Source organism: Hyperolius riggenbachi, chromosome 5 (assembly GCF_040937935.1).
Source record: "Hyperolius riggenbachi isolate aHypRig1 chromosome 5, aHypRig1.pri, whole genome shotgun sequence".
Classification (NCBI taxonomy): domain Eukaryota; kingdom Metazoa; phylum Chordata; class Amphibia; order Anura; family Hyperoliidae; genus Hyperolius; species Hyperolius riggenbachi.
In genome coordinates this window covers 396,375,389-396,399,887 of record NC_090650.1, presented here as the reverse complement: position 1 = coordinate 396,399,887, position 24,499 = coordinate 396,375,389, and the positions used below count along the sequence as shown (strand labels likewise).

General features: G+C 45.4%; 2 protein-coding genes across 4 annotated transcripts in view; one reads left to right on the top strand and one right to left on the bottom strand.

The window, feature by feature from the left end:
* Positions 1–488: 488 nt before the first annotated feature.
* Positions 489–23,503, bottom strand: CFAP20 (cilia and flagella associated protein 20). 2 transcript variants are annotated; one of them, XM_068234912.1, is made up of 6 exons: positions 23,265–23,501; positions 14,400–14,479; positions 7,382–7,493; positions 5,273–5,461; positions 4,501–4,611; positions 489–646 (listed from the first exon to the last, which is right to left on the bottom strand). In XM_068234912.1, the coding sequence occupies exons 1-6, from the start codon at positions 23,346–23,348 to the stop codon at positions 641–643; spliced, it is 582 nt and encodes a 193-aa protein (XP_068091013.1). In that variant the 5' UTR covers positions 23,349–23,501; the 3' UTR covers positions 489–640. The 2 variants fall into 2 exon arrangements, with proteins under 2 accessions (XP_068091013.1, XP_068091011.1); XM_068234910.1 differs by lacking the exon at positions 489–646 and having other exon boundaries at positions 4,468–4,611; positions 23,265–23,503.
* Positions 20,772–24,499, top strand: part of LOC137517851 (uncharacterized) — a 74,095-nt gene continuing 70,367 nt past the window's right edge. For both annotated transcript variants that reach the window (XM_068234914.1, XM_068234913.1), the window contains exon 1: positions 20,772–20,858. In XM_068234914.1, the coding sequence (XP_068091015.1) occupies positions 20,824–20,858 (35 nt within the window). In that variant the 5' untranslated portion in view covers positions 20,772–20,823. The remainder of the gene's footprint in view (positions 20,859–24,499) is intronic.

Sequence of the window (24,499 nt, the reverse complement as noted above, 5' to 3'; positions counted from 1 at the left end):
CACCCCTGCGTATGTAATCTAGGAAAAGGCCTGCTTTTAGGACAGCATTAAAACTGACTCCGAGCACCTCTCGTGGGCATGCCTTCAAGCCAGACGACTTCCAACAAAGTCGTGCTAGGACCTCTCTGGAGGAGCCTCTTGCAATGGCCATGCATGCCACTTCTTCTTCCTGCTTCATTCAGTGATGCACTTCTCTAACAGAGAAGACAAGGGTGACCCGGAAGTTATAACATAGCCAAGATAGCAGCCGCGATTTTTAAATTGAAATCAAACGAAAACCATTTGGTGTACAACGGCGATTCAGGCATCAAATGAAAGAGGAGAACCCAAGCTACAGAACTGTGTGCATCTTTAAGTACTTTGCAGTACTGGTCGGAGTCTTAAAGGCATGCCCATGAGAGGTGCTCGGAGTCCCTTTAAATCCAGACATCTGTTTCCATCAGCATTATTTCCATGCTTGCACCGCAGCTTCTGACATTACAGGAGACTCATGGTGGCAACATCATATTTAATACAAAAAATAAAGGGCTGGAGTTAAACGTGGCCAGAAAGTCTTCATAACTTAGAAATGAGATGCAGAGAAGTAAACTGTATAAAACACTATCCCAGGAGAAGAGGAGCTGCCGCTACTGAATCAGGCTCATTGCTGAAAAAGAACACACAAAAGGATATCATTAGTGATGTGGCCAGCACAGTACAGGAATAAGTCAAAGTACCAGAGAGTTTCAGTGCAAAGCTAGCAGGCAGAGCGTCAGGAAGCTATAAATAGTCACACTGAATCAGTTGCTGTCAGTTATAACTGAACGGACAACTGATGTGTAGCCCAGTGTCCATGTTTCCTTATGGGTCAGTTCACATTGATTGCATTTTAACTGAAAGCTTTTCACAATACACTGCTATGGAACAGTTGAACCACATCTGTTTTTCAGCATTCAGTGTGAATAGGGCCTAAGAACACGACATTAGCGCATATACTGTAGAAAAACACTGCTAGGAGGGGGGCAGACCTGGCACAGATGTCAGATTTTTGTCAGACATTTGATCTGGCAGAGAATCAGCAGGACAGCCAGGCAAATGGTGCTGTGTAAAGAAAATAACTATCAGCCTCTGGTCCCTCAGTCTTCCCATGCCCCCTGGATCCTCCGTTATGGCAGGCTGGTAATTCTGCAAGTTGGGGCATACTGCGTGTGGCCGGCAATGAGAGTACGACAGGGGAAACGTCCGGCGGGACTGTGCCTGCGCCAACTTGCAGAATTACCAGCCTGCCTAGCGGAGGATCTAGACAGCCTGGGAAGATGGTGAGGGAGCGATCAGCCTGTATGCTGGAGGAAGCCCCAAGTATGGATAGTTTTTTGTTTTGTTTTTCTTTTACTCGTCGCAGGTACACTTTAAAGAGAATCTGTATTGTTAAAATCACACAAAAGTAAACATACCAGTGCGTTAGGGGACATCTCCTATTCCCCTCTGTCACAATTTTGCCGCTCCCCGTCGCATTAAAAGTAGTCACAAATAGTTTTAAAAAGTTTGTTTGTAAACAAACAAAATGGCCACCAAAACAGGAAGTAGGTTGATGTACAGTATGTCCACACATAGAAAATACATCCATACACAATCAGGCTGTATACAGCCTTCCTTTTGAATCTCAAGAGATCATTTGTGTGTTCCTTTCCCCCTGCAGCTCACTGAAGAGTAATGCTGGGAATACACGGTTCGTTTTTGCCTTCGTTTAAACCTTCGATTCGTTCGGTAAACGAATCGAGTGTTGAAAACGTATGTGAAAATAGTCATAATCTCATTATAGTTTCGATTAATAGACCCCAAAAACGAACGACTAGTGATCGAACATGTTTGATATTATCTCTCTTTATCCATCTAATCGAGCCATTGGTAGGCTTGATGGCTGTTCAGATCGATTATATATTCGTTTATGCTAGTCCGTCCCTGTAAAAAGGGATTTTCGTTTCGTTTCTTTGCAGCCTTCGATCATTGGAAAAACGAAACCATCAGAATCGGAAAAAAAAACGAAACCGTGGGTGGTGATATTAACCGTATGACTGATTATTTCGGGATCGAAAAGGACAAAAGGCACAATCGAAACGAAGGTTTAAACGAAGGCAAAAACGAACCGTGTATTCCCAGCATTACAAGCTGATTATTTGTTTACTCTTGCAGACAGCTCGGCCCGGTTGTCTGTAATTCTGCAGTATGTGACTCATCAGTATGTGAACAGAGGATTTATCCAGCTTGTAAAAGATAAGAGAGCAAAGAAAAGCTGGCTAATGTAAATAACACACACACACACACACACAGGGGAGTGTGCATAGAGGGGGCATGCATAGCAGATCACACTGAAGAGTTGGCAGCCTTCCAGACACAGGACAACAAGTCCGACAGGGGAAAGATAAGCTAATTTATTACAGAGATGGTGATAGTATAAAGTGCTGCAGTAAGCCAGAGCACATTATAATAGGTTTAGGAACCTGTAGGATGGTAGAAAACACAAAGACATTTTTGTTACAGAGTCCCTTTAAAGAGACTCCGTAACAAAAATTGCATCCTGTTTTTTATCATCCTACAAGTTCCAAAAGCTATTCTAATGTGTGCTGGCTTACTGCAGCACGTTCTACTATCACCATCTCTGTAATAAATCAACTTATCTCTCTCTTGTCAGACTTGTCAGCCTGTGTCTGGAAGGCTGCCAAGTTCTTCAGTGTTGTGGTTCTGTGATGCATCTCCCCCCTCCTGGCCCCTCTATGCACACTGCCTGTGTATAATGATCTCTTGAGATACAAAAGGAAGGATGTATACAGCCTGCTTGTGTATGAATGTATTTTCTATGTGTGGAAATACTGTACATCAACCTACTTCCTGTTTTGGTGGCCATTTTGTTTGTTTATAAACAAACTTTTTAAAACTGTTTTTAACCACTTTTAATGCGGCGAGGAGCGGCGAAATTGTGACAGAGGGTAATAGGAGATGTCCCCTAACGCACTGGTATGTTTACTTTTGTGCGATTTTAACAATACAGATTCTCTTTAAAGTGAAATTCCACTTTCTATAAAATTACTATAATACAGGGATATATGTTATGGTTTTCAGTGTAATGTTGGTAAAATTGATCTTTACATTTGCTGCAGGCTTTCAATTTCCAAAACCCCCTAAGGGCTAGTTCACATTGGGCGCTTTGGTAGCGTTTTGCTGATCGCTAGCAATCCCCCATCTAGCATTCTGTTAGGAACACTCAGGAATAGAGACGATCAATGAGATGCCACTATTTCCCTGTTCATGCAGAATTATGTACATTTTGTATACAAATGTAGGCAAGCTTGAAAATGGACCAATCAAGTCCCACCAAAGTTTAAATTGATTGGCCCATTTTCAAGCTGTAAACAACATTTGCATTACATAATCCTGCATGAACTCGGAAATGTTTGCATCTCATTGGTCATCCCTACACTGGAATGTGTATGCGTGCAACCACAAGGCAAGCAACCTGAAATAACGTTTATCATTAAAGTCCTGCAGTGTATGGAGCAAAACTGAAGGGATTGCGTGTTCTTCAGAGGAAGTGGGATATAACTTTATAGTATCACAGAGGAGGAGGATGACAGCAGTGGGGATGGGAGGGTAACAGGGAGCTACTGCTAGAGAAGTAACAGCTGCAGACAGGACTAGTTGTAGGTTGTAAGTCAGAGCGACATACACTTGTCGATGTTAAATCGACCTTTTAGATTTGATTCTTAAATCAAATCGAGGGTGAATCAAAATTGAGGGTGCAATCTGATCGATATCGGGCTAAAAATCAAGATTTTCTCCCAGCCAAGACACCATCTGCACGGAGTTTGTATGTTCTGCCCGTGTCTGTGTGGGTTTCCTCCGGGCATTTCAGTTCCTCCCACATCCCAAAAACATACACAAGTTAACTGGCTACTATGATACATACACTGCACGATACACACAGACATGTGACTATGGTAGGGACTAGATTGTGAACCTCTCTGAGGGACAGTCAGTGACAAAACAATATACTCTGTACAGTGCTGCAGAAGATGTCGGCGCTATATAAATATTAAATATTAATAAATTAAATTGTGCAGTATAAAACATTTTTTTTTTTACTAATCTGCACAGGAATGAACTTTTATTTTGGCTGTCTTTGACCGACCCTAGGTCGATTTTAACATAATATATTTTTATTTAAAAAAGAAAAAAAAAAAGTGAAAGAGTGACTGACCAGAATCTGATTGGGCAGATCTGTGTACGGCTACCTTCAGGCAGTCACATATGCACTAGTAGACTACACCTAGAGATAGAGAAGCAGTACCAGAGAAATACACCCACAAAAGGAGTGCTGTGAGGATAACAGGAAAGCAAGGTATACAGGTATCTGAATGGACATTAGGAATGGTGGGCAGCAATAAATGTCAACACATTGAAGTGGAGAATTCTGGGAGCACAAGGTTACATTGAGGGAAGGGGGTATTATGAAGGGTTCCTCACTTTTGCCTTGTTTTGTACTGGAAGATACAGCTTGAACTCTGCTGGAAGTTCATCCTCGGAGTAGAGCCGGTCTGAGAAGTAGACTCGTCTGATTCTGCAATTTGCATGGATCTTAGGAAGAGAAAGCCCAGAACATTTTTTACTAATAAAAGTCTTGTTTATGGTGCGATGTCTATGTGTAGGACGTGTGAGGCGGAGCGTTGTGTCTCTCTAGGGCAGGGGTGTCAAACTCAAATACACAGTGGGCCAAAACTGAAAACTAGGACCAAGTAGCAGATCAACCTCAATGTCTAGTGGCCACCAATCTCCCTTATACAGTTCCCTGGTGTCTAGTGGACCTTCCTCCTACATACCGTTTCCTGGTGTCTAATGGACCCTTCTCTCCCCTATACAGTTCCCTCATGCTTAGTGGCCTCTCTTCCTTATACATTTCCTTAGTGTCTAGTGGACATCCCTCCCCTATACAGTTCTGTGGTGTCTACTGGCCTCCCTCTCTCCTATACATTTCCCTTGTGCCTAGTGGCCTCCCTTCTCTATACAGTTCTATGGTTTCAAGTGGCCTCCTTCCCTTATACAGATCCCTGGTGTCTACTGGCCCCCTCCATTTCCTATACAGTTCCCTAGTTTCTAGTGGCCCCTCTCCCTCCACTATGTGGCTTTCCTGGTGGTCTAGTGCTGTAGGTGTACAGTATATTATTGATCATGTATGTGGTCTTACATATGCTATATACACAAAGCCAGTTGTTCACAAGCACATTGGAGAAGGACATACCTGTACACGCAAGGTCTCAATGTAGTTTGTTCCATACGCCCGGCGGGTGAAATCTGACAGGTTAAACTGAATTTGATTCCAGCCATCGTCTAATCTCATGGGCATCGTGCAGATAAACGGTTTTACACGTGTTGTGCTCTGATAATTACTCGCCCGAAACCTCCGTCGAACATTTTTGTCATCCAATACCTGTAACAACAGGGCACACCCCGACTGAATCAACCTCTACTACCCACAACTCACACAAGTCTGTACAGCCCTCTGTTTGTGTCATACTGCATTTACAAAAAGGTTTACTTAGTGAATGTGCACAAAAATTACATGACTTTCCAATGTGGCCTTTTAACAGAACCTACATTATTGCAGGCTTGGAGTTGTACGTAGCAACTCATTGTAGACCCTGACTTTTGCTTTCCTGACCCTCATGTTTAGAGATGGGCAGGAAATTCTTAGGACTTCCTTGTTATGTCACTGACTAATCTGCATCATATGACACAGAGAACCAGGAAGTGACAAGCAGAGTTAAAGTGGACCTGAACTCAGAACTTCCACTCTGCTCTGAAAGATAAGCAACAGCATAACAACCTTTAAAGTGGACCTGAATTATTGTACAGGACAGAAGGAAAACATAACAGAAATGCACACTGTATGGATTTAAAGAGTTTATTCTGTGTAATTCCCCCTCCTCACTAGTTGTTATTTGATCTGCCCCCATGTCACATGACTGCCTATGGCAAATAAGCTCATTTGAAAGCACAGGCTGTAAACAATATGTCTGCTTCCATGAATCAGGAAGTAGAAACTGTGCAGATTTATTTTAGGATTTGTATCAGCTGTAACAAAGAAATGTTTTTTGCTTAAAGGTTATTATGCTGTTGTGTTTCTTTTAAAGCAGAGAGAAGTTCTGAGTTCAGGTCCACTTTAAAAAAAAAAAAACATTTCTTACAGCTTACAGCTGATACAAGACCTGCAATAAATCTGCAGTGTGCCTACTTCCTGCTTTCATGGAAGCAGACATATTGTTAACATCACGTGTTTACAAATTAGCTACTCTGACCAGGGCTATGGAGTCGGAGTTTGAGTCGAGTAGTCGGGGTAATTTTTGGCACCCAGAAGTCGGGAGTCGTTGATTTCATAAACAGAGGAGTCGTATGATTTTTGTAAAAAATCCACAGCCCTGTTAAAGCGGACCCAAACCAAACATTTTTTTTAATTCAAAATATTTAGGTGCACTACTGTGACACATACAAAGATAAATACTCCTTCAAGCCTATGAGCATTTCAGTGCATGCTTTTCACCCTTCTCTTTTCATAACTAGGGTTATACTGGAGGCAGCCATTAGCAATTCCTCCATTGCCGGACACCTCCTACTCCACCAGATTGCCGGATTCTGTCCCGGCAATATGAATGGAAGGGAGGGGTTCCTCCAAGAAATGTAAAATATTTTATGTTTGTCATCATGCCGCTGAAAAAAGGCTGCTATTTATTATTATAATTTAGAAAATAGATTTTATTTCTGAAATCTAGTTTTTTTAATTTGGGTCCACTTTAAGTATTAGACTAAGGAGTCGGAGTCGAGGAGTCTGAGTCCGGGCCATTTTGGGTACCCGGAGTTGGAGTTTCATAAACTGAGGAGTTGGAGTCATAAGATTTTTGTACCGACTCCACAGCCCTGACGTGGCAGAAGAGATTCCTGAGCGGACACAGCTGAGAGATAAAATCACAGTAGTCACAGATGAGGGGGAATTAGATTAGGCTATACTCTCTAAATACATACAGGATTTCTCCGTTTTCCTTGCAAGAGTTGAGGTCCACTTAAATGCTCCTTTGCCAAAGTCCACTTTATGCAGAGCAAACTGCAGACCTTAGTGACTGGATGTAAGACTACCCCCCTGAGAAGCCCTGCAAAGAACACAAAAGCGTTTGCTAGGCTCAGAATAAATACGTGTCCATGTTTCACCCTCTATCGGCCTATAGGAGAGCCAAAGTTCAGGTTTCCCAGTCGTGTTCTCCATTCAATATGGGGAAACAATGCCTCTTTCTCACAGCAGCCTTCTATCGCCCCGCAGTGAGAGGGGCATATTTCGCTACACAAGTGGAGGCCTCACCTGCACCTCGAACGTGAAGTACTTCTTTAGATTCTTGATGATCATCACTAGGAAGGGGAGTTTTATCCCTAGTGTTTTCTTGGGGTCAGCCGGACATGTGATGTATGTAGTACTGGAATGAGAAATTATTGATCTATTAGAACGTTGCTATGGACAACAACAACCATAGCACAGCAGATATGCACAGGGTGTCACAGAAAGTGACATCACCTCAATGCCATGCATGTCACCATCGCAAGTCTGATACAGTATGCTCCAGAGTTCCCTATCCAGCATTCATTCAGGCATTAGCGTCCATCAGACCTATCAGAGTACAGCACTGATGCTGCAGTATGTGTACTACTGGGGAAGGGACTTTATAGGGATACTGTAGGGGGGGGGGGGGTTCGGGGGAAAATGAGTTGAACTTACCCGGGGCTTCTAATGGTCCCCCGCAGACATCCTGTGCCCGCGCAGCCGCTCACCGAAGCTCCGGCCTCGCCCCCAGTTCACCTCTGGAATTTCAGACTTTAAAGTCTGAAAACCACTGCGCCTGCGTTTCCGTGTCCTCACTCCCGCTGATGTCACCAGAAGCGTACTGCGCAGGAACAGACCATACTGGGCCTGCACAGTATGCTCCTGGTGACATCAGCGGGATCGAGGACACGGCAACACAGGCGCAGTGGTTTTCAGACTTTAAAGTCTGAAATTCCAGAGGTGAACCGGGGGCGAGGCCAGGGCATCGGTGAGCGGCTGCGCGGGCACAGGATGTCTGCGGGGGACCATTAGAAGCCCCGGGTAAGTTCAACTCATTTTCCCCCGACCCCTACAGTATACCTTTATGGCATGGGATTTTGCAGAGAATTGACCTTAAAGGACAACTGAAGCGAGAGGGATATGGAGGCTGCCATATTTATTTCCTTTTAAGCAATACCAGTTGCCTGGCTATGCTTCTGATCATCTGCCTCTAATACTTTTAGCCATAGACCCTGAACAAGCATGCAGCAGACCAGGAGTTTCTGACATTATTGTCAGATCTGACAAGATTAGCTGCATGCTTGTTTCTGGTGTGATTCGGGCACTACTGCAGCCAAATAGTTCAACATGGCTGCCAGGCAACTGGTTGAGAAAATAAATATGGCAGCCTCCATATTCTTCTCACTTCAGTTGTCCTTTAATTTCATTTTTGGCTTCAAACTAACTCTCTTTATTGTCCCCAAGACCAAACTCTGCTGGTCACCTGTATCCCAAACCATCCATACTGACCTCCAACCAGCACAAGGTCCTCCAGCACCCAAGGCAGAGATGCTAAAAGCCAAGCCAAACCCTCCTTATTCCTAACCCTTCTCATCAACCGCTAATCATAACCCTATTGGTCACCTAACACTAAACCAGCCTTATTTTTCATGAACCCTGCTAGTCATCAACTAACCATAACCCATATCATCGCATAACACTAAGCCTACAGGTCATTCAATCAAACCTTTCCCCTTACTTTAGTCATACTTCACTAATGATACTTCTTTCTTATGAAAAGTAGAGCCCTGTGCCAAAAAAGGCGTGTTAAACCAAGACATTGCCAATGCCCATGCCAAAAAGACCTGATATGGTCATCCTGGAACCACAAATGTTCAATGTGGGCAGCACAGAGGTGTAGTGGTTGCACTCTCGCCTTGTACTGCTGGGTCCCACCAAGGCACTATCTACACTGAGTTTTTACATGTTCTCCTTGTGTCTGCATGGGTTTTCCCCCCGGGCACTCTGGTCTCCACCCACATCCCAAAAACATACAGATGAGTTAATCGGCTTCACTCTAAATTGGCCTTAGACTACGATACAAACACTACACAATAAATACATAGACATATTATTATTATTGATTTATAAAGCGCCAACATATTCCGTGGCGCTGTACAAAGTAAGGAACAAACATGGGGTACATAATAATACAGACAATGGTGTACGCTAATATACAAGATACATAATTAGTGACAAAATACAAAAAATGATACAGCATACAGAATACAAACTACAGAAGTGGTAATGACAGTGATAAAAATAACATGATGAATAAAATGTATTATGATTTCCAAGACACAAAAGGGGGAGAGAGCCCTGCCCTTGCGAGCTTACAATCTAAAGGGAATGGGGGGGAAACAAGAGGAGGTATATAAGTATATAAGTATACAAGTATACGATAAAATATATAAAAGGCAGTGGCCCATATGCAATTCACTTTTTCACCTGAGTTTTCTCCTAAGTGATATTTTTGAACTTGTCAATAAAATGCCTTTTAAGCCACCAGAGAGCAAGAAAATACTCAAGATAATTTTGATAGTACTTTTTCACCTACTTTTTGGTACTTTTTTAGTTGAAATGTGTTGAAAAGTTATTTTAAAAGGGACACTTAAGTCAAACAAAAAAAATGAGTTTTACTCACCTAGCGCTACCAAGAGCCCCCTGCTGCTGTCCGGTACCCTCGCCGTCTCCATCCGATCCTCCTGGCCCCGCCGGCAGCCACTTCCTGTTTCGGTGACAGGAGCTGACAGGCTGGGGACGCGTTCCCAGACACATTAGCATCCTCTATGCTGCTATATGGTATATGATATATGCTATAGCAGCATAGATGGCGCTACTGTGGCCAGGAACGCGAAGAATCACTCGCGTCCCCAGCCTGTCAGCTCCCGTCACCGAAACAGGAAGTGGCTGCCGGCGAGGCCAGGAGGATCGGAGGGAGACGACGAGGGCACCTGACAGCTGCAGGGGGCTATTGGAAGTCCCAGGTGAGTAAAACTCATTTTTTTTGTTTGACTTAAGTGTCCCTTTAAATCAAAGATGAAAAATTATCTCCTGGGAGAAAAGTCAGGTGAAAAAATGAATTGCATATGGTAGGACTGCAATTTGGTCTTAGGACAAAGGGAAGTGGCTTAAGGTAGCACATATGCTTGTCGGAACAAATGAATTTTTAGAGAGCGTTTAAAAATAACAAAAGGTTGGCGAGTGACATATGTCTATGGTAGGGATTAGATTGTGAGCCCCTCTGAGGGACAGTTAAGTGACAAGACAATATACTCTGTACAGCGCCGCGGAAAATGTTGGCGCTATATAAATACTAAATAATAATAAAGGAGCTTGTGGCAGTGCCCAGGATTCTTTGGTTGGTGAGGTAGTTTTGCTCCCTTCATTACACAGAACATTACTGCTACACTTCTGGTACCCAGGTATCCCCCCTTCCAGCATTTCAACCCAGCTGTCCCCACAGTTTCTCTTCCTTGTGTGACCTTGTGTGACCATGTTTATCCAGCTACTGTCCTCCAAAGTGGCAATCAGAAGAGACCCAGACAGACGGCTGCAGCGTCAGGGTGACGTCAGCCCACACAAATATATATCATTATCAGGTTGTGTAATCAGGCTGCAGCAGATCATTTTCGCAGACTGAGAGGTGGATGTGCAGCAGCAGCGTTGTGCGGCTGAGGTCACATGTGATCGTGATAAACCATCATCATTCATCCTCACGCCTGCATGCTGCTGGAGATCAAATAATATATAAAAGAAAGGGCGCATACAGGGTGATGACAGCTTCTGACACGCACAAAGCTTTGTCCTTTACTTGCAGCCAGTGTACAGAACAATTATCAGCAAAACGGATCACAAATAGCCTAAAGACTTCTTGTCCACTATGCTTTGTCACGTTTTTGGGATCGTTTGTTACACTCCATTGGTGCCCAAGATTTTGGCAGTTTTTGCAGCGGGCAGGTTCGTGGCGGAGAACACTTAAGGTTAGGCATCACAGAGCGGGTTTTTAAAGGTTATGCGTCAGTGGGGGGTTTCTTAAAGGACGACTGAATCGAGAGTTATATGGAGGCTGCCATATTTATTTCCTTTTAAGCAGTATCAGTTGCCTGGCAGTCCTCTGCCTCTAATACTTTTAGCCATAGACACTAAACAAGCATGCAGCAGATCAGATGTTTCTCACATTATTGTCATATCTGACAAGATTAGCTGCATGCTTGTTTATGGTGTGATTCAGACACTACAGGAGCCAAACAGATCAGCAGGGCTGTTCCCGGTTAACTGGTATTGTTTAAAAGGAAATAAATATGGCAGCCTCCATATTCTTCTCGTTACAGTTGTCCTTTAAAGGACACCTGGAGTGGGAGTGTTATGGAGGTTGCCTTATTTCTTTCTTCTTTTTTTTTTTAACAATGCCAATTGCCTGGCAGCCCTGCTGATCCTCTGCCTCTAAGGCCGGTTTTACACTGGATTTGTGCAATGCGAGCACTGCATCGCACCGCAGATATAAGGCTTTATATGATCTTGTGCCATGATGCGGCCACAAGGTCATATGCATAGCCCCTCCCCCTTTGTGACAGGTCGGATTCTTCCAGTGCATCGCACCACATTAAGGGCCCTTTTAAAACTTAATCAGTTAGTATGCGTTAGTGCGCGTTGGTACACTTTTTTTTTTATAGCAGTGCATTGTGAAAAAGATTTCAGTTAAAACGCACTAAGTGTAAAAGAGGCCATAGGAAAACATGGGCATTACTTTGAAAATCAGTTTTCTTTCAGTTATTACTGAGAGCAACTGATTAAGTGTAAAAGGGCCCTAACTGTGCAAGGCTCCATTGACTTACATTGCACTCGCGGCACCTTGTGGTTAAAAAGGGTAATGCAATGCAGGTTCACAATGCCAGTGTGCGGGGGCCTAATACTTTTTACAGGGGTGTAACTAGAGGGGAGCAGTGCCTGTAATTGCAGGGGGGCCCAGAGCTGTGGGGGCCCCAACTACTAACTGTCTCTTCATCCCATACAGGGGACTGTACTTCAGATCAGGTGGTTTTGTGGCCACACTTGTTATGGGTGTGAATATCATGATAGCCACACTTGTTTTATGGCCCTTGTGTGATGAGCCCCAAGGCCATGAAGGGCACCAAGGGGGAGCAAGGGAAGGGGTGTGAACATTGGGGAGTCCCATCAAGGTTTCGCTGGGGGGTCCCAAGAATTGTAGTTACGCCACTGCCTAAACAAGCATGTAAAGCAGAGATTCTTCTTCAATCAACGGTGTGTGAGCCCAGTTTAGTGCACTGAATTTATCGGTGCTATTTTGATTGATTGTTCTTGTTGCTATTGTATTTAACACTGTTTAGTTATTACTAACTATAAAGAGTCAAGTGCGCTGCTTCAATATCCACGCCTCCTATGTACCAGAATACAGTTTGGTTGCAATATAAAAATTGTAAATATCAATACACTTCAGCGGCTGGATCGCTCGACTTATGAGGGAGTGTACTCCTTAGATCTAAAGTGTAACTGTCGGGCATAAAATCAAAAATCAATTCTTTATTTTTATCTGGTAAACAAGTAATAAGGATGCTAACCAGGCAATCCAAAAGTTAAAATCACTATTACTTTTCTTGTTGATAAATGATCATTCCCCAGTTTACCTGACTCTTAGTTGGTACACAAAAAAAAATTGCAGGGCATGCTAGGTTGTCCTTTTTTGCTTCTCTGTTTTCCCCTCAGACTTAAAATGCAGCCTGATTGGCTGAAGCCTCTTTCCCTCATGTTTTCCCCTCCCACACCTCTGTTCCTCTCTGATTGGCCAATATTTATCATGCTGAGACAATGCACTTTTTATAGTGGAGGCCTGCACAATCAGGCAGAGGAGAGCTCCTCTTTAACACAGAAGAAATTGTCAATAGCGCTCAACAGTCACTTCAAAATCAGTCTCTCATGAGCAATATTACCTGTCGGTTTAGTTATTTGCTGTATTTGGGTCCTGTGAGCACTAGAGTACATTGTCACTTGTATAAATCAGAGATTCTCTCTGGAGTTTGACTGGATTTGACGCACGCTTCTTTCAGGTGTGCGACTCAGACACTATCGATGCATTAAATATCACCAGGACAGCCAGGCAATGTGCATTGTTTAAAAGGAAATAAATATGGCAGTCTCCATATCCCTCTCACTTCAGGTGTCCTTTAAAGGACAACTGTAGCGAAAGCTATGTGGAGGCTGCTGTATTTATTTTCTTTTAACCTGCCTGGCGTTCTATTAAGATCGCCAGGCTGGCGACCGGACGTTTTTTTTTTAATTAAAAAAAACTATTTCATGCAGCCAACTTTCAGTTGGCTGCATGAAAGCCCACTAGAGGGCGCTCCTAATCCACACGTCTGATCGCCTCTGGCGATCAGAAGTAACAAGAAGGGCTGCGATGAGCGGCCCTTCTTGTTCTGCTTTCCTCGTCGCCATGGCGACGAGCGGAGTGACGTCATGGACGTCAGCCGCCTCCAATGCAGCCCTTAGCGCTGGCTGGAACTGTTTGGTCCGGCTGTGCTGGGCTCGGGCGGCTGGGGGGACCCTCTTTCGCCGCTACAAGCGGCGCATCGCCACGCTGCGGTGGCGATCAGGTAGCACACGCGGCTGGCAAAGTGCCAGCTGCGTGTGCTCCTTTTTATTTAGAGCAAATCGGCCCAGCAGGGCCTGAGCGGCACCCTCCAGCGTCTCTGGACGAGCTCAGCTCGTCCAGAACGCTCAGGAGGTTAAGCAATACCCCGTTGCCTGGCTATCAGGTTGGTCCTATGCCTCTAATCCATTTATCCATACACCCTGGACAAGCATGCAGCAGATCAGGCGTTTCCGACATATTGCCAGAGCTGACAATTAACTACATGCTTGTTTCTCGTGTGTTATATATCAGCAAGGATGCCAGGCAACTGGTATGGTTTAAAGGGAAATAAATATGGCAGCCTCCACAAACTTCTCTCTACAGTTGTCCTTTAAAAGTGTCAGGAATAGGTGCATGCTGGGTACAAGGATTATGTAGACTTGGGGAAATAGAGGAAGACAATATGCTTGATCATCAGAGAGATTTCATGCAAATGTATGTAGCTTGAAACTGAACCAATCATTTTCATTAGGAAGGGAATCTGATTGGTTACATTTCATGCATGAAATTGGCACACAAGCTGAAAAGATTTGCATCACACTGACTATCATACCATAGCCTGGACCATATCCGTACTTCACCCACACTCACCTGACGTTCGTTCCCTCCACCTCCAAGACCAACGACTGGATATCATTGTCTGTTATCCTCTTTATGTGTCCGTTTCGCACCTGTGTAGAGAAAGAGGCAGCTGGTAAGTGATGGCTGACAGTACGCTAATGGCCTGGGACCTCATGTCCCCAACCAGACACAGATGGGGTGACATCATGCTTCTCCCCTCATATTTCTAGGACTGGGGTCCCTGGGCCCAAAACAGGCCTAGCACAGTGTCTGCATGAACTCATGTTCTCTCTGTGTGGTGGGTTTCTCCAGAACCCCGGTCAAAGTCCAGAAACATTTCTGAATTCATCCTGCTGTTTTTGTCAAAGTCAACAATCAAGAGAAGACTTCACCAGAGTGAATACAGAGGGTTCACCACAAGATGTAAACCACTGGTGAGCCTCAAAAACAAGAAGGCCAGATTAGAGTTTGCCAAACGACATTTACAAAGCCTTCACAGTTCTGGAACAACATCCTATGGACAAATGAGACCAAGATCAACGTGTACCAGAGTGATGGGAAGAGAAGAGTATGGAGAAGGAAAGGAACTGCTCATGGTCCTAAGCGTGGGCATGTATGGCTGTCAATGGAACTGGTTCTCTTGTATTTATTGATGATGTGACTGACAAAAGCAGCAGGATGAATTCAGAAGTGTTTCGGGCAATATTATCTGCTCATATTCAGCCAAATGCTTCAGAACTCATTGGACCACGCTGCACAGTGCAGATGGACAATGATCCAAAGCATACTGCAAAAGCAACCAAAGAGTTTTTGAAGGGAAAGAAGTGGAATGTTATGTAATGGCCAAGTCTATCACCTGACCTGAATCTGATTGAGCATGCATTTCACTTGCTGAAGACAAAACTAATGGAAAATGCCCCCAAGAACAAGCAGGAACTGAAGACAGTTGCAGTAGAGGCCTGGCAGAGCATCTCCAGGAATGAAACCCAGCGCCTGGAGATGTCTATGCGATTCAGACCTCAGGCTGTAATTGACTGCAAAGGATTTGCAACCAAGTATTAAACTGTGAAAATTTGATCTATGATTTTTATTCTGTCCCATTTCTTTTGGTCCCTTAACAAGTGGGAGGCATACATGCAAACTGTTGTAATTCCTACACCCTTCACCTGATTTGAATGTAAATACCCTCAAATTAAAGCTGACAGTCTGCATTTAAAGAGAACCCGAGGTGTGTTTAAAGAATGTTATCTGCATACAGAGGCTGGATCTGCCTATACAGCCCAGCCTCTGTTGCTATCCCAAACCCCACTAAGGTCCCCCTGCACTCTGCAATCCCTCATAAATCACAGCCGTGCTGTGAGGCTCTGTTTACATCTGTAGTGTCAGTCTCAGCTGCTCCCCCGCCTCCTGCATAGCTCCGGTCCCTGCCCCCCTCCCTTCCCTCCAATCAGCAAGGAGGGAAGGGATGCAGGCGGGGACTGGAGTTCTGCAGGAGGCGGGGAGAGCAGCAGACTGACACTATAGAGATAAACACAGCCAGCTCTGACAAGCTGTTTGTCAGCAGCGTGGCTGTGATTTATGGGGGATTGCAGAGTGCAGGGGGACCTTAGGGGGGTTTGGGATAGCAACAGAGGCTGGGCTGTATAGGCAGATCCAGCCTCTGTATGCAGATAATATTCTTCAAACCCACCTCGGGTTCTCTTTAAAGAGAGTCTGAAGCCATATTAAAAATGTCTTTTCACCTTATATTCAGCAGGGGCACGTTTGCCCCTCCTAAAACGCAGCTATCCCGCGGCATAATGAGGGGTCTTTACCCCTCAAATCCCCCCTGCTACCTCCGGGGAGCGCTTCCGTGTGAGGCAGGGCTCTCAGTCTGCCTTTGATGAGAGGGGCGGGGGAGAGGCGGAGATCCGCCGCTGACAGACGCGTGTGAGGCAGGGCTGCAGCCCATAGCCCTGCCTCACACGGAAGCGCACAGGGGCAGCAAAATACAACACCAAGAAAGTTGTGGATTTTGCAGGGGGGGATTTGGGGGGTAAAGACCTCTCATTATGCCACGGGATAGCGGCGGTTTAGGAGGGGCAATCATGCCCCTGCTGCATATAAGGTGAAAAGCCATTTTTAATATGGCTTCAGACTTTCTTTAAAGCACATCGTGTTCATTTCAAATCCATTGTGGTTGTGTATAGAGCCAAAAATGTTAGAATTGTGTCGATGTCCCAATATTTATGGACCTGACTGTATATTTAGACTGTTGTAGGTGGTCAACTAGGTTATGTTCTACATGTCATATAGGGCCTTCCAGAGCTGTGGAGTTGGTACAAAAATCATCCAACTTTGACTCCTCAGTTTTTGAAACCACCGACTGACTCCAGGGACCCAAAATGTGGAGTCGGAGCAATTTTGGGTACCTGGAATTGGAGTTGGAGTCAGTGGATTCATAAACTGTGGAGTCGGATGAATTTTTTTACCGACTCCACAGCTCTGAGTTTATGGAACCCCCGACTCCAGGTACCCAAAAATTGCACCAACTCCAAGACTTTGACTCCGCAGCCCTGGTAGATTCACTAAACTATGGTAAGCAAAATAACGTGTAATGCAAGATAGAGTTCTGCTCTATTCTTTGTGTGGTAGGATTTTACACACGTTTATTTTCCAGGCAATATGGTCCAGTGCATGATTACACTATTATACCAAATAGAGGTTAATGATCATGATTACAAGTAGGTTAAACACAATCATTAAATCAAACATAATTAGTTGAGTAGAAGGCATAAAACTGGGTGAGGAAACGCCATGCTCTATAAACTAGTTGAACCTTACACAATGGGAAAACTACGCACAGCAACAAGACACGGGGTAGTCTTCATCAACACGGTCTCTCACTAAGAGAAGTTTCTTGGTGTTTCAATACTTGTTGTCCAAGCTCTTTTGCAGGAGCAAATGGCTACTGGGCAATATAGAAGGCTGAAAATGCAGTGCTCACCAAAGGAAACTTAGTACAGAAGGTAAGACACATCATGCAGACTTCCCTTCAGTCAGTGGCACCATTGGATAAGTCCTGGCAGAAATCAAAGGGACACTCCATCCATCTATAGTCTAGAGTTGTCAGGTCAGTAACGGTCTTCATGGAGGATTTCTGCCACAACTTATTTGCAGAAATAAGGCCAAGTGACTGACCTATGAACAAAACATAACTGGTGGGCAGAAATATGGAATTAGTGCTCTTCACTGAGGAGTCCAAATCTGGCTGTAACCCAAAGCAGTTTGTTCTCCAAACAATTGGAAAGTGGTACAAGGATTTGCATCTGAAGGCAACAGTGAAGCATGGTTGAGGTTCTTTGAAGGTTCTGGGCTGCATTTCTGAAGAATAAGTGTGGGGTTTGGTTCGATGTAAGCCCCGTTCACATGCTAGATCAGTGGTTCTCAAATCCCTTATCAGGCAGCAGCCCCCTCCAAGTAGCTAGTGATGCTTATTAGGCAGCCCCTTCCCCTGCCTGGAAGCAAACTACCCTTCAAATCTTTAGTTACCCCCAAGTTAGTCAGCATTACCCTCTCCAAATAGTCACTGACTCACCATCAGGCAGCACTCCCCTTCAAATAATCACTGAGCCTCCATTAGGCAGCACCCCCAACTCCAGTTTGTCAGTGGAGCAGAATTTCCCCCTGGATGAAGATGACAAGGATACAGAGTCAATCTTGTAGAGCACATAGACATTTCCCCACATGGGGACTGTAGTTAGGGACACCCCCTTTAAAAGCGGGATTGTCACCATAAAAATCAAATTTCAACAGCAACTGGTCTGAAGTGTATTAAGTGATAAAGATGCTAATCCTGCATTTAAAACTTTTTCTGCTGTTATTGTTTTGAGTTATCACATACGTTAGGAGCACTGGCCCTTTAATAGCCATTGCCATTCAGTTGCATGCTGGGGGTTCTTTTTATCTAGAATATATTCCTCCTCTTCCCTTTATTTCCCTGCCTAGTTGCCTAGCTGAAACGTGATCATCTGCTCACTTGTGTTTACAAGAAAGGCTGAGGTGATTGGAGGAGAAAAGAAAAAATGTTAAGGGAAGAATTTACATCAGGATTTAGCCTCAAACTGTGGGCAAAAGATATGGGTCCCACCAGGAACAGAATTCTCTTCATTTACTATATAAAATTCACTGAAATCAAAACGTGGACAGTACAATACATGTGTTATGTAAGTAGATCAAGTATTTATCTACTTATATATGTGTTTTTTTTTCCCCTGGCATAGTATGGCTAATCCTCCTGCTTTAATTATCCAGCATCACCTCAGCACCCATTCCAGGCTGTAAGTGACCCCCATTAGCTGGACAAACATTTCCTTACCAATCCAGGCCAAGGTCTGCACTGATACGTCATTCCACCATGAATTTTCTAATATCCAACTTCAACCACGACTGCCAAGACTAGCCCTTAGTGACCTGTCTATGTGCATGCGCAGTGCGCTCCCGGCCACAGGAGCCTAATGTAGGATGCACGCAGCCAGGCCAGTGCCTGCGCACTAGTGTTCTACTGGAAGAGGCTGCAGGGGGTATTTAGGTAGAAAAGGAGGGGAATAGATGAGAACGGGAAAGCCGTGAACATCAGGACAGCTTGCAGAACATGCCTGCTTCCTCCGTTTCTTTTAGCTAGTTCAGCTCTGGTATCCTTTAAATACTAACCAAGGTAGAGGGAAGCCCGCGGACGGTCCAGAGGCTTCCCATGGTGCTCTGAACCCCACCGATGCTCGGGCACAGAGGAAGAGGCCAAGCCACGAGAGGCGCAGTGCAGCTGCTATCATACATGGACAAGCGCTTGTTGTACTTACTTAGAGGGTCAAAGTGCTTGGACGGTGGGTTTGAGGATGATGGAGGAGGCCTCAGGGCTATACAAAGGCTTTCCTCTACTAAAGGGAAGTATCTGACTTTTATTAAAAATGTTCCCTTCAGGTTCATTTTAAGGTTCATACACACACTACTTTAAACTCAGCTGCTAAAGACCACTTCTGCTGAGAATCTAGTCTGTGTACGGTAGCTCCCAACTCTCTCCGCTGCATCTGCGAGTGAACCAGCCTAACAGATCTTCTGAACACTGGCCGAAAATCATATTCTATTGCCACATTCCTCCCGTTCCGTTGAGTGCCGCTGGCGGTCCCTCCGCCCCATCCATAGTAACAGAATGTGTCTGCACAGCATCGGCCCTGACCTGTCACCTGAGGGACCAATTCCTGATCCCTGCCGAGCAACAGTGATTGAATACGTGTACATTTAAGTTATGTATACATGTTAGATGGAACACAGCTGAGGGGACCATGTTGGCCAAGAATCTAGCATGCATACAGCTGTCCTCCAAAGTTGCTTAGAGATCCAACATGCCAGATCTTTAAGACACAGCGATGGCTCAGCACACTGTTCCCTTCCATACACTGCCATGGACGCCACTCAATCATGGGTCATGCCATCTTTTCTCCTCCCCATAGCAACAATACGTATCGCTCGGCTGTAGCTGAAGGACACACATGTATGAGCTTAATCCTGCCAGGCAACACAAGTAGTCTGTGTGTTCGCACCTTTATGTGCTATAGGTATAAATAGTACACAGGGATATAAACACATTCCTTTATCATCATCTACGCTCATATTATTCCTACCCTCTACAGCACAGGGCCGCGGGCCTAATGCCGATTTATGTGGCCCTAGAGAGCTTCAAATGTGCATCATTGTAAGCAGTCAAAAATGACAGCACATGCCTTCCCATCCAGAGAATGACAGTGTTTCTAGTTAAAACATTGTCAGTTTGAGCCTGGGTGCAGTAACAACCCATGGGCAGCACGGTGGTGTAGTGGTTAGCGCTCTCGTCTTGCTGTGCTGGATTCCTGGTTCAAATCCCAGTCTGGGCAACATCTGCAAGGAGTTTGTATGTTCTCCCCGTGTGGGTTTCCTCTGGGCACTCCAGTTTCTTCCCACATCCCAAAAACAGACAGATAAGTTAATTGGCCTTACCCCTAATTGGTCCTAGACTACGATACATACATTACATGATACATACATAAACATAGGACTATGGTAGGGACTAGATTGTGAGCCCCTCTGAGGGACAGCCAAGTGACAAGACTATATACTCTGTACGGCACTGCACAAGAGGTCGGCACTATATAAATACTAAATAATAATAACAACCCTCTTTGGATCCAACTCCCCCCATGTGGCTGGTAAAACACACATCTTTCCCTACTATCTTCTCCCCATGTAGCAGAGTAGCGGAGCAGTGTAATATTTATCTGCACCAGTGCTGCCTTTTGTAACTTCTGTTCTTCTCAGCAGCTGCACATTCTATCAGTGATGGGCTCCAGAGTAGCGATCAATACCACGCTTCCTATTTCCGGCCGGGGAGGGGGAAGTGCCGTAGCAAGTAGTGGAACGCGGCCAACACTTCGCCTGTGACATGAATGGAATGCAGAGGATCCCACGGACTTATGGGTAAGTTAACCTCCCCCCCCCCCCCCCCCGAATCTTCCGACTCACTCCAACTTTGACTCTTCAGTTGCTGAAACCATGACTCCGACTCAAACTCCGACTCCGGGTACCCAAAATGGCTCAGACTCCGACTCCTTGACTCCGACTCCTTAGTCTAATACTTAACAGGGCTGTGGATTTTGTACAAAAATTATCCGACTCCCGACTCCTCAGTTTATGAAGTCAACGACTCCGACTCCAACTCCGGGTGCCCAAAATTGCCCCGACTCCGACTCCAAAGCCTTGGTCACACCTGGTGTAATCATCTTGATTACCACTTAAATTCCAAGTAGCTAAAGCCCATCACTGCCTTCTATTACCTCCAGCTTCCGATCACATGACAAGCATTCAGAGGTATGCAGGATAAAGTGAGTGGCCGCCAGGAAGATTAGAGATGGGGAGGACCGGACACACACACACACACACGTTAGGCCACTTTATTTGTGACAATTTGGCCCACGACTTGGAATATGTTTCAGATTTTGGCAGATTGTATACATTGTGTACCATTTAGTTAGTTGGCTTATAAAGACAGGGATTCTGGGTTGTGTATTTCACCCATTTTTTTCAGCAGGCCTGTTTTTGGCTAAAGACATTTCAGGTTGTTGCCTGGAGCACCATTGCATCACTTGCTGATGATGATTTCGCTACTGCAGCCACTGATGAGATCGCTCCCAAAATGCTGCAAGCAGTGATTTGCGACTGCTCTGCAATCGCACCGCTACGTGTGTGATCACCCCCATATGGATCCACTGGTGTAGCGTTGCAAAAGCACTCCCAGGCCTTACAGTGTACCTGTGGCTTAAAATAAAGGGAGGGAAGAGAGATGCCTCATAATAGTCCAAAGGCTTGCCCCATCCTCCTCCACCCCACCAATCCAGTGCTGGGACCCTCTGAACTTATTTTATAAGTTTGGGCGGCCACGCTCCCATCTTTGTACAAGTGCCGTCATGCTGCACAGACAGCCAATGCTTGCGCAGTACCACAGAATCTCTTGTGCACGGCTTTTCCCTCCATGCACAAGCGGCTCCGTGCTACTGCAAGGCATTCATTGCACCTGCAAAAAGCAACCGCACTAGTAAACGGACAGGAGCGCAGCCGTGAAGAAGAAGAGGGTCCCGGTGAGTAGCGGTGGGATGGATGAGGATCAGAAAAGCCTCTAAATCATCCAAAAGCTTCCTTCTACTGAGGTGAGTATCAAACTTTAACATTGATTTTCTTTTATGATAAGACGCTGTGTGTTCTGACATCTCTCTGTCTCGGGAAGCACGGTGGCATAGTGGTTAGCACACTTGCCTTGCAGGGCACTAACTATTGTATGTTCTCCCTGTGTCTGTGTGGGTTTCGTCCAGGCTCACTGGTTTCCTCCCACATCCCAAAAACATACAGATAAGTTAATTGGCTTCCCCCTAAATTGGCCCTACACCACGTACTCAGGGCCGGTGCGCCAACGAAATAACCTACCCATCGAATCTTCCTACATCCAGTGACAAACGCATAGCAGGAGGGTTAAGCGTTAGGGAAGGGGAGGGGATAGTAAAGTCTATGGGAAGTAGGTTAGCTCGCCGGTGTAGGTTAATTCGTTGGAGCACCGGTTCGCATTGGGTGATTTACCGCGGTCGTGATTCAGCAGCCCAAATCTCACGATTTGCCACGATTCCGCACAATTTGCACTTGTGATTCCCGTTCAGTATAACAAAAATCACAGAGCAATCGCCCGCAAAACGCTACATGCAGCGCATTGGCGATTAATCAAAATCCCAACCGCTGCAGTGTGAATGTTTCCATAGGGATACATTGTAGCAGCGCTTTGTTGATCACCGTTGATCAGCAAAGCGCTGAAGAATCGCCCCATTGTGAACCATCCCATACACTACACGATACATGGTAGGGATTAGATTGTGAACTCCTCTGAGGGACAGTTAAGTGACAACTATATACTCTGTACAGCGCTGGGGAAGACGTCAGCGCTATATAAATACTAAATAAAAATAATAATGACCAGCCTCACATTTTTCACAATCTGTGCTACAGCAGCTCTAGTGTTTACCTTCACAATCTGGTACTTGTCAAAGTCACTCACTCAGATCACTCATCCTGCTTCCAACACATTGCCTACAAGAACTGCCAATTCACTATGCTGGTTATTACATCCCTCCCCTGTACAGGTTACTTGTCAGTGGTTGTAATGTAGTGGCTGATTGGTGCATGTGCTGTAGAGATGATAATATACATGGCAGGGTATAACGGTATACATACCCCCTCTGCCATGGTCCTCTTTATCTCCCTCCAGTACACACTATACACAGTGTGCTCCTATGTATGGACAAGCACAAGCATATTACACACTATACACAGAGGCATACACACCTTTTTGTCCCATATCTGGAGGGGTTTGCTACCTATGCTGTACAGGATGGACAGGAAGCCGGACTGGAAGGTGTTCTTGAACATGGTTCTCTCTGTGTCTCCTCCGCTCTCCTCTGCGGCCTCCTCTACCTTCCCTGGTTGCCACCACAAGTCACTAGGCCACCGTTACCGGGGTGACACCTCCTCCTGCCCCCGGCGTAGTCATGGCAGCAGCCCCGCCCCCTGCCAAGGTTATGTTTACTGGTACACAGCGCCGTCTCCTGGAGACCCGCCTCAGCGCCAATATGGGCGTGACTCAGGAGCGATGGTGCCGCCATTTTTCTCTGGGGCAAACACTGATAGCTCTGCAATAGGCCGCCATCTTTATTATTGGCAGGTTGGAGCTGAGCCTTAGTGAAAGTCCCGTCTCTAGGAGCAGATCCGAGTTTACATAGTAGATGAAACTAGGGAGCATCTGTCAGCGTTGTCCTAACAGGCCTGACAATACAAGCCTTGTCTGGCCTCATCTTTGACTCTGACCAACCTCATCCATGCACTTGCCCATACACTTGTCGATTTTCCTCAGGAGAAGTGATCACTGCGATCGAATGTCAGATATTTATTCCGCAACCTGACTGCTTAACATTACGGTGATCAATTTCCAGCCAGGATAGATTAAAACGTGATCGCGCAGGCAGGAAAAATCTTAAGGGGGCAATACACTAGCTGACCAACCAACCAATCGACCATCCAATTCGATTATTATAATCGAATTGGATGAAAATTGGTGCTGCCAAGTGCATGCCCGACCCATCACTCATGCTGGAACATTTCAGGCCGAAGTTGGTTGGTTGGGTGCGCGGCGGTACGGCGGGCGAATTGCGAACGAGCAACGAGATGATGAAACCCCTGCCGCCGCAATGTATAAATGTATGTAGTGTAGTGCATTTATACATTACCTGCCGGTGTCAGCCTCCACACGGTTTACGTCCATCTCTTCGGGTTCCGCATACACGCAGGCAGCGCATAGCATCTGACGTCAGACGCTATGTGCTGCTAGCGTGTATGCGGCTGTTACCCGGCGAGATGGATGGACACCGTGCGGAAGCTGCTACAGGACAGGTAATGTATAAATGCACTACACTACATACATTTTGGGGGACGCGGCGGCTCACCCGATTCCCTGATGATCTCATGCGGGAATCGGCCTGTAGAGTATGGGCATATTCAACTAGAGACAAATTTATCTCTAGCTG

Bases quoted from the DNA above. Each gene is read 5' to 3' on its own strand.
- CFAP20 (XM_068234910.1), bottom strand. From the start codon at position 23,348: ATGTTCAAGAACACCTTCCAGTCCGGCTTCCTGTCCATCCTGTACAGC. The intron at 7,494-14,399 runs GTGAGTGTGGGT...TTCTCATTCCAG, and splicing joins GTGGAGGGAACGAACGTCAG to TACTACATACATCACATGTC. The intron at 4,612-5,272 runs GTATGTCCTTCT...TCTCTTCCTAAG, and splicing joins TTGAGACCTTGCGTGTACAG to ATCCATGCAAATTGCAGAAT.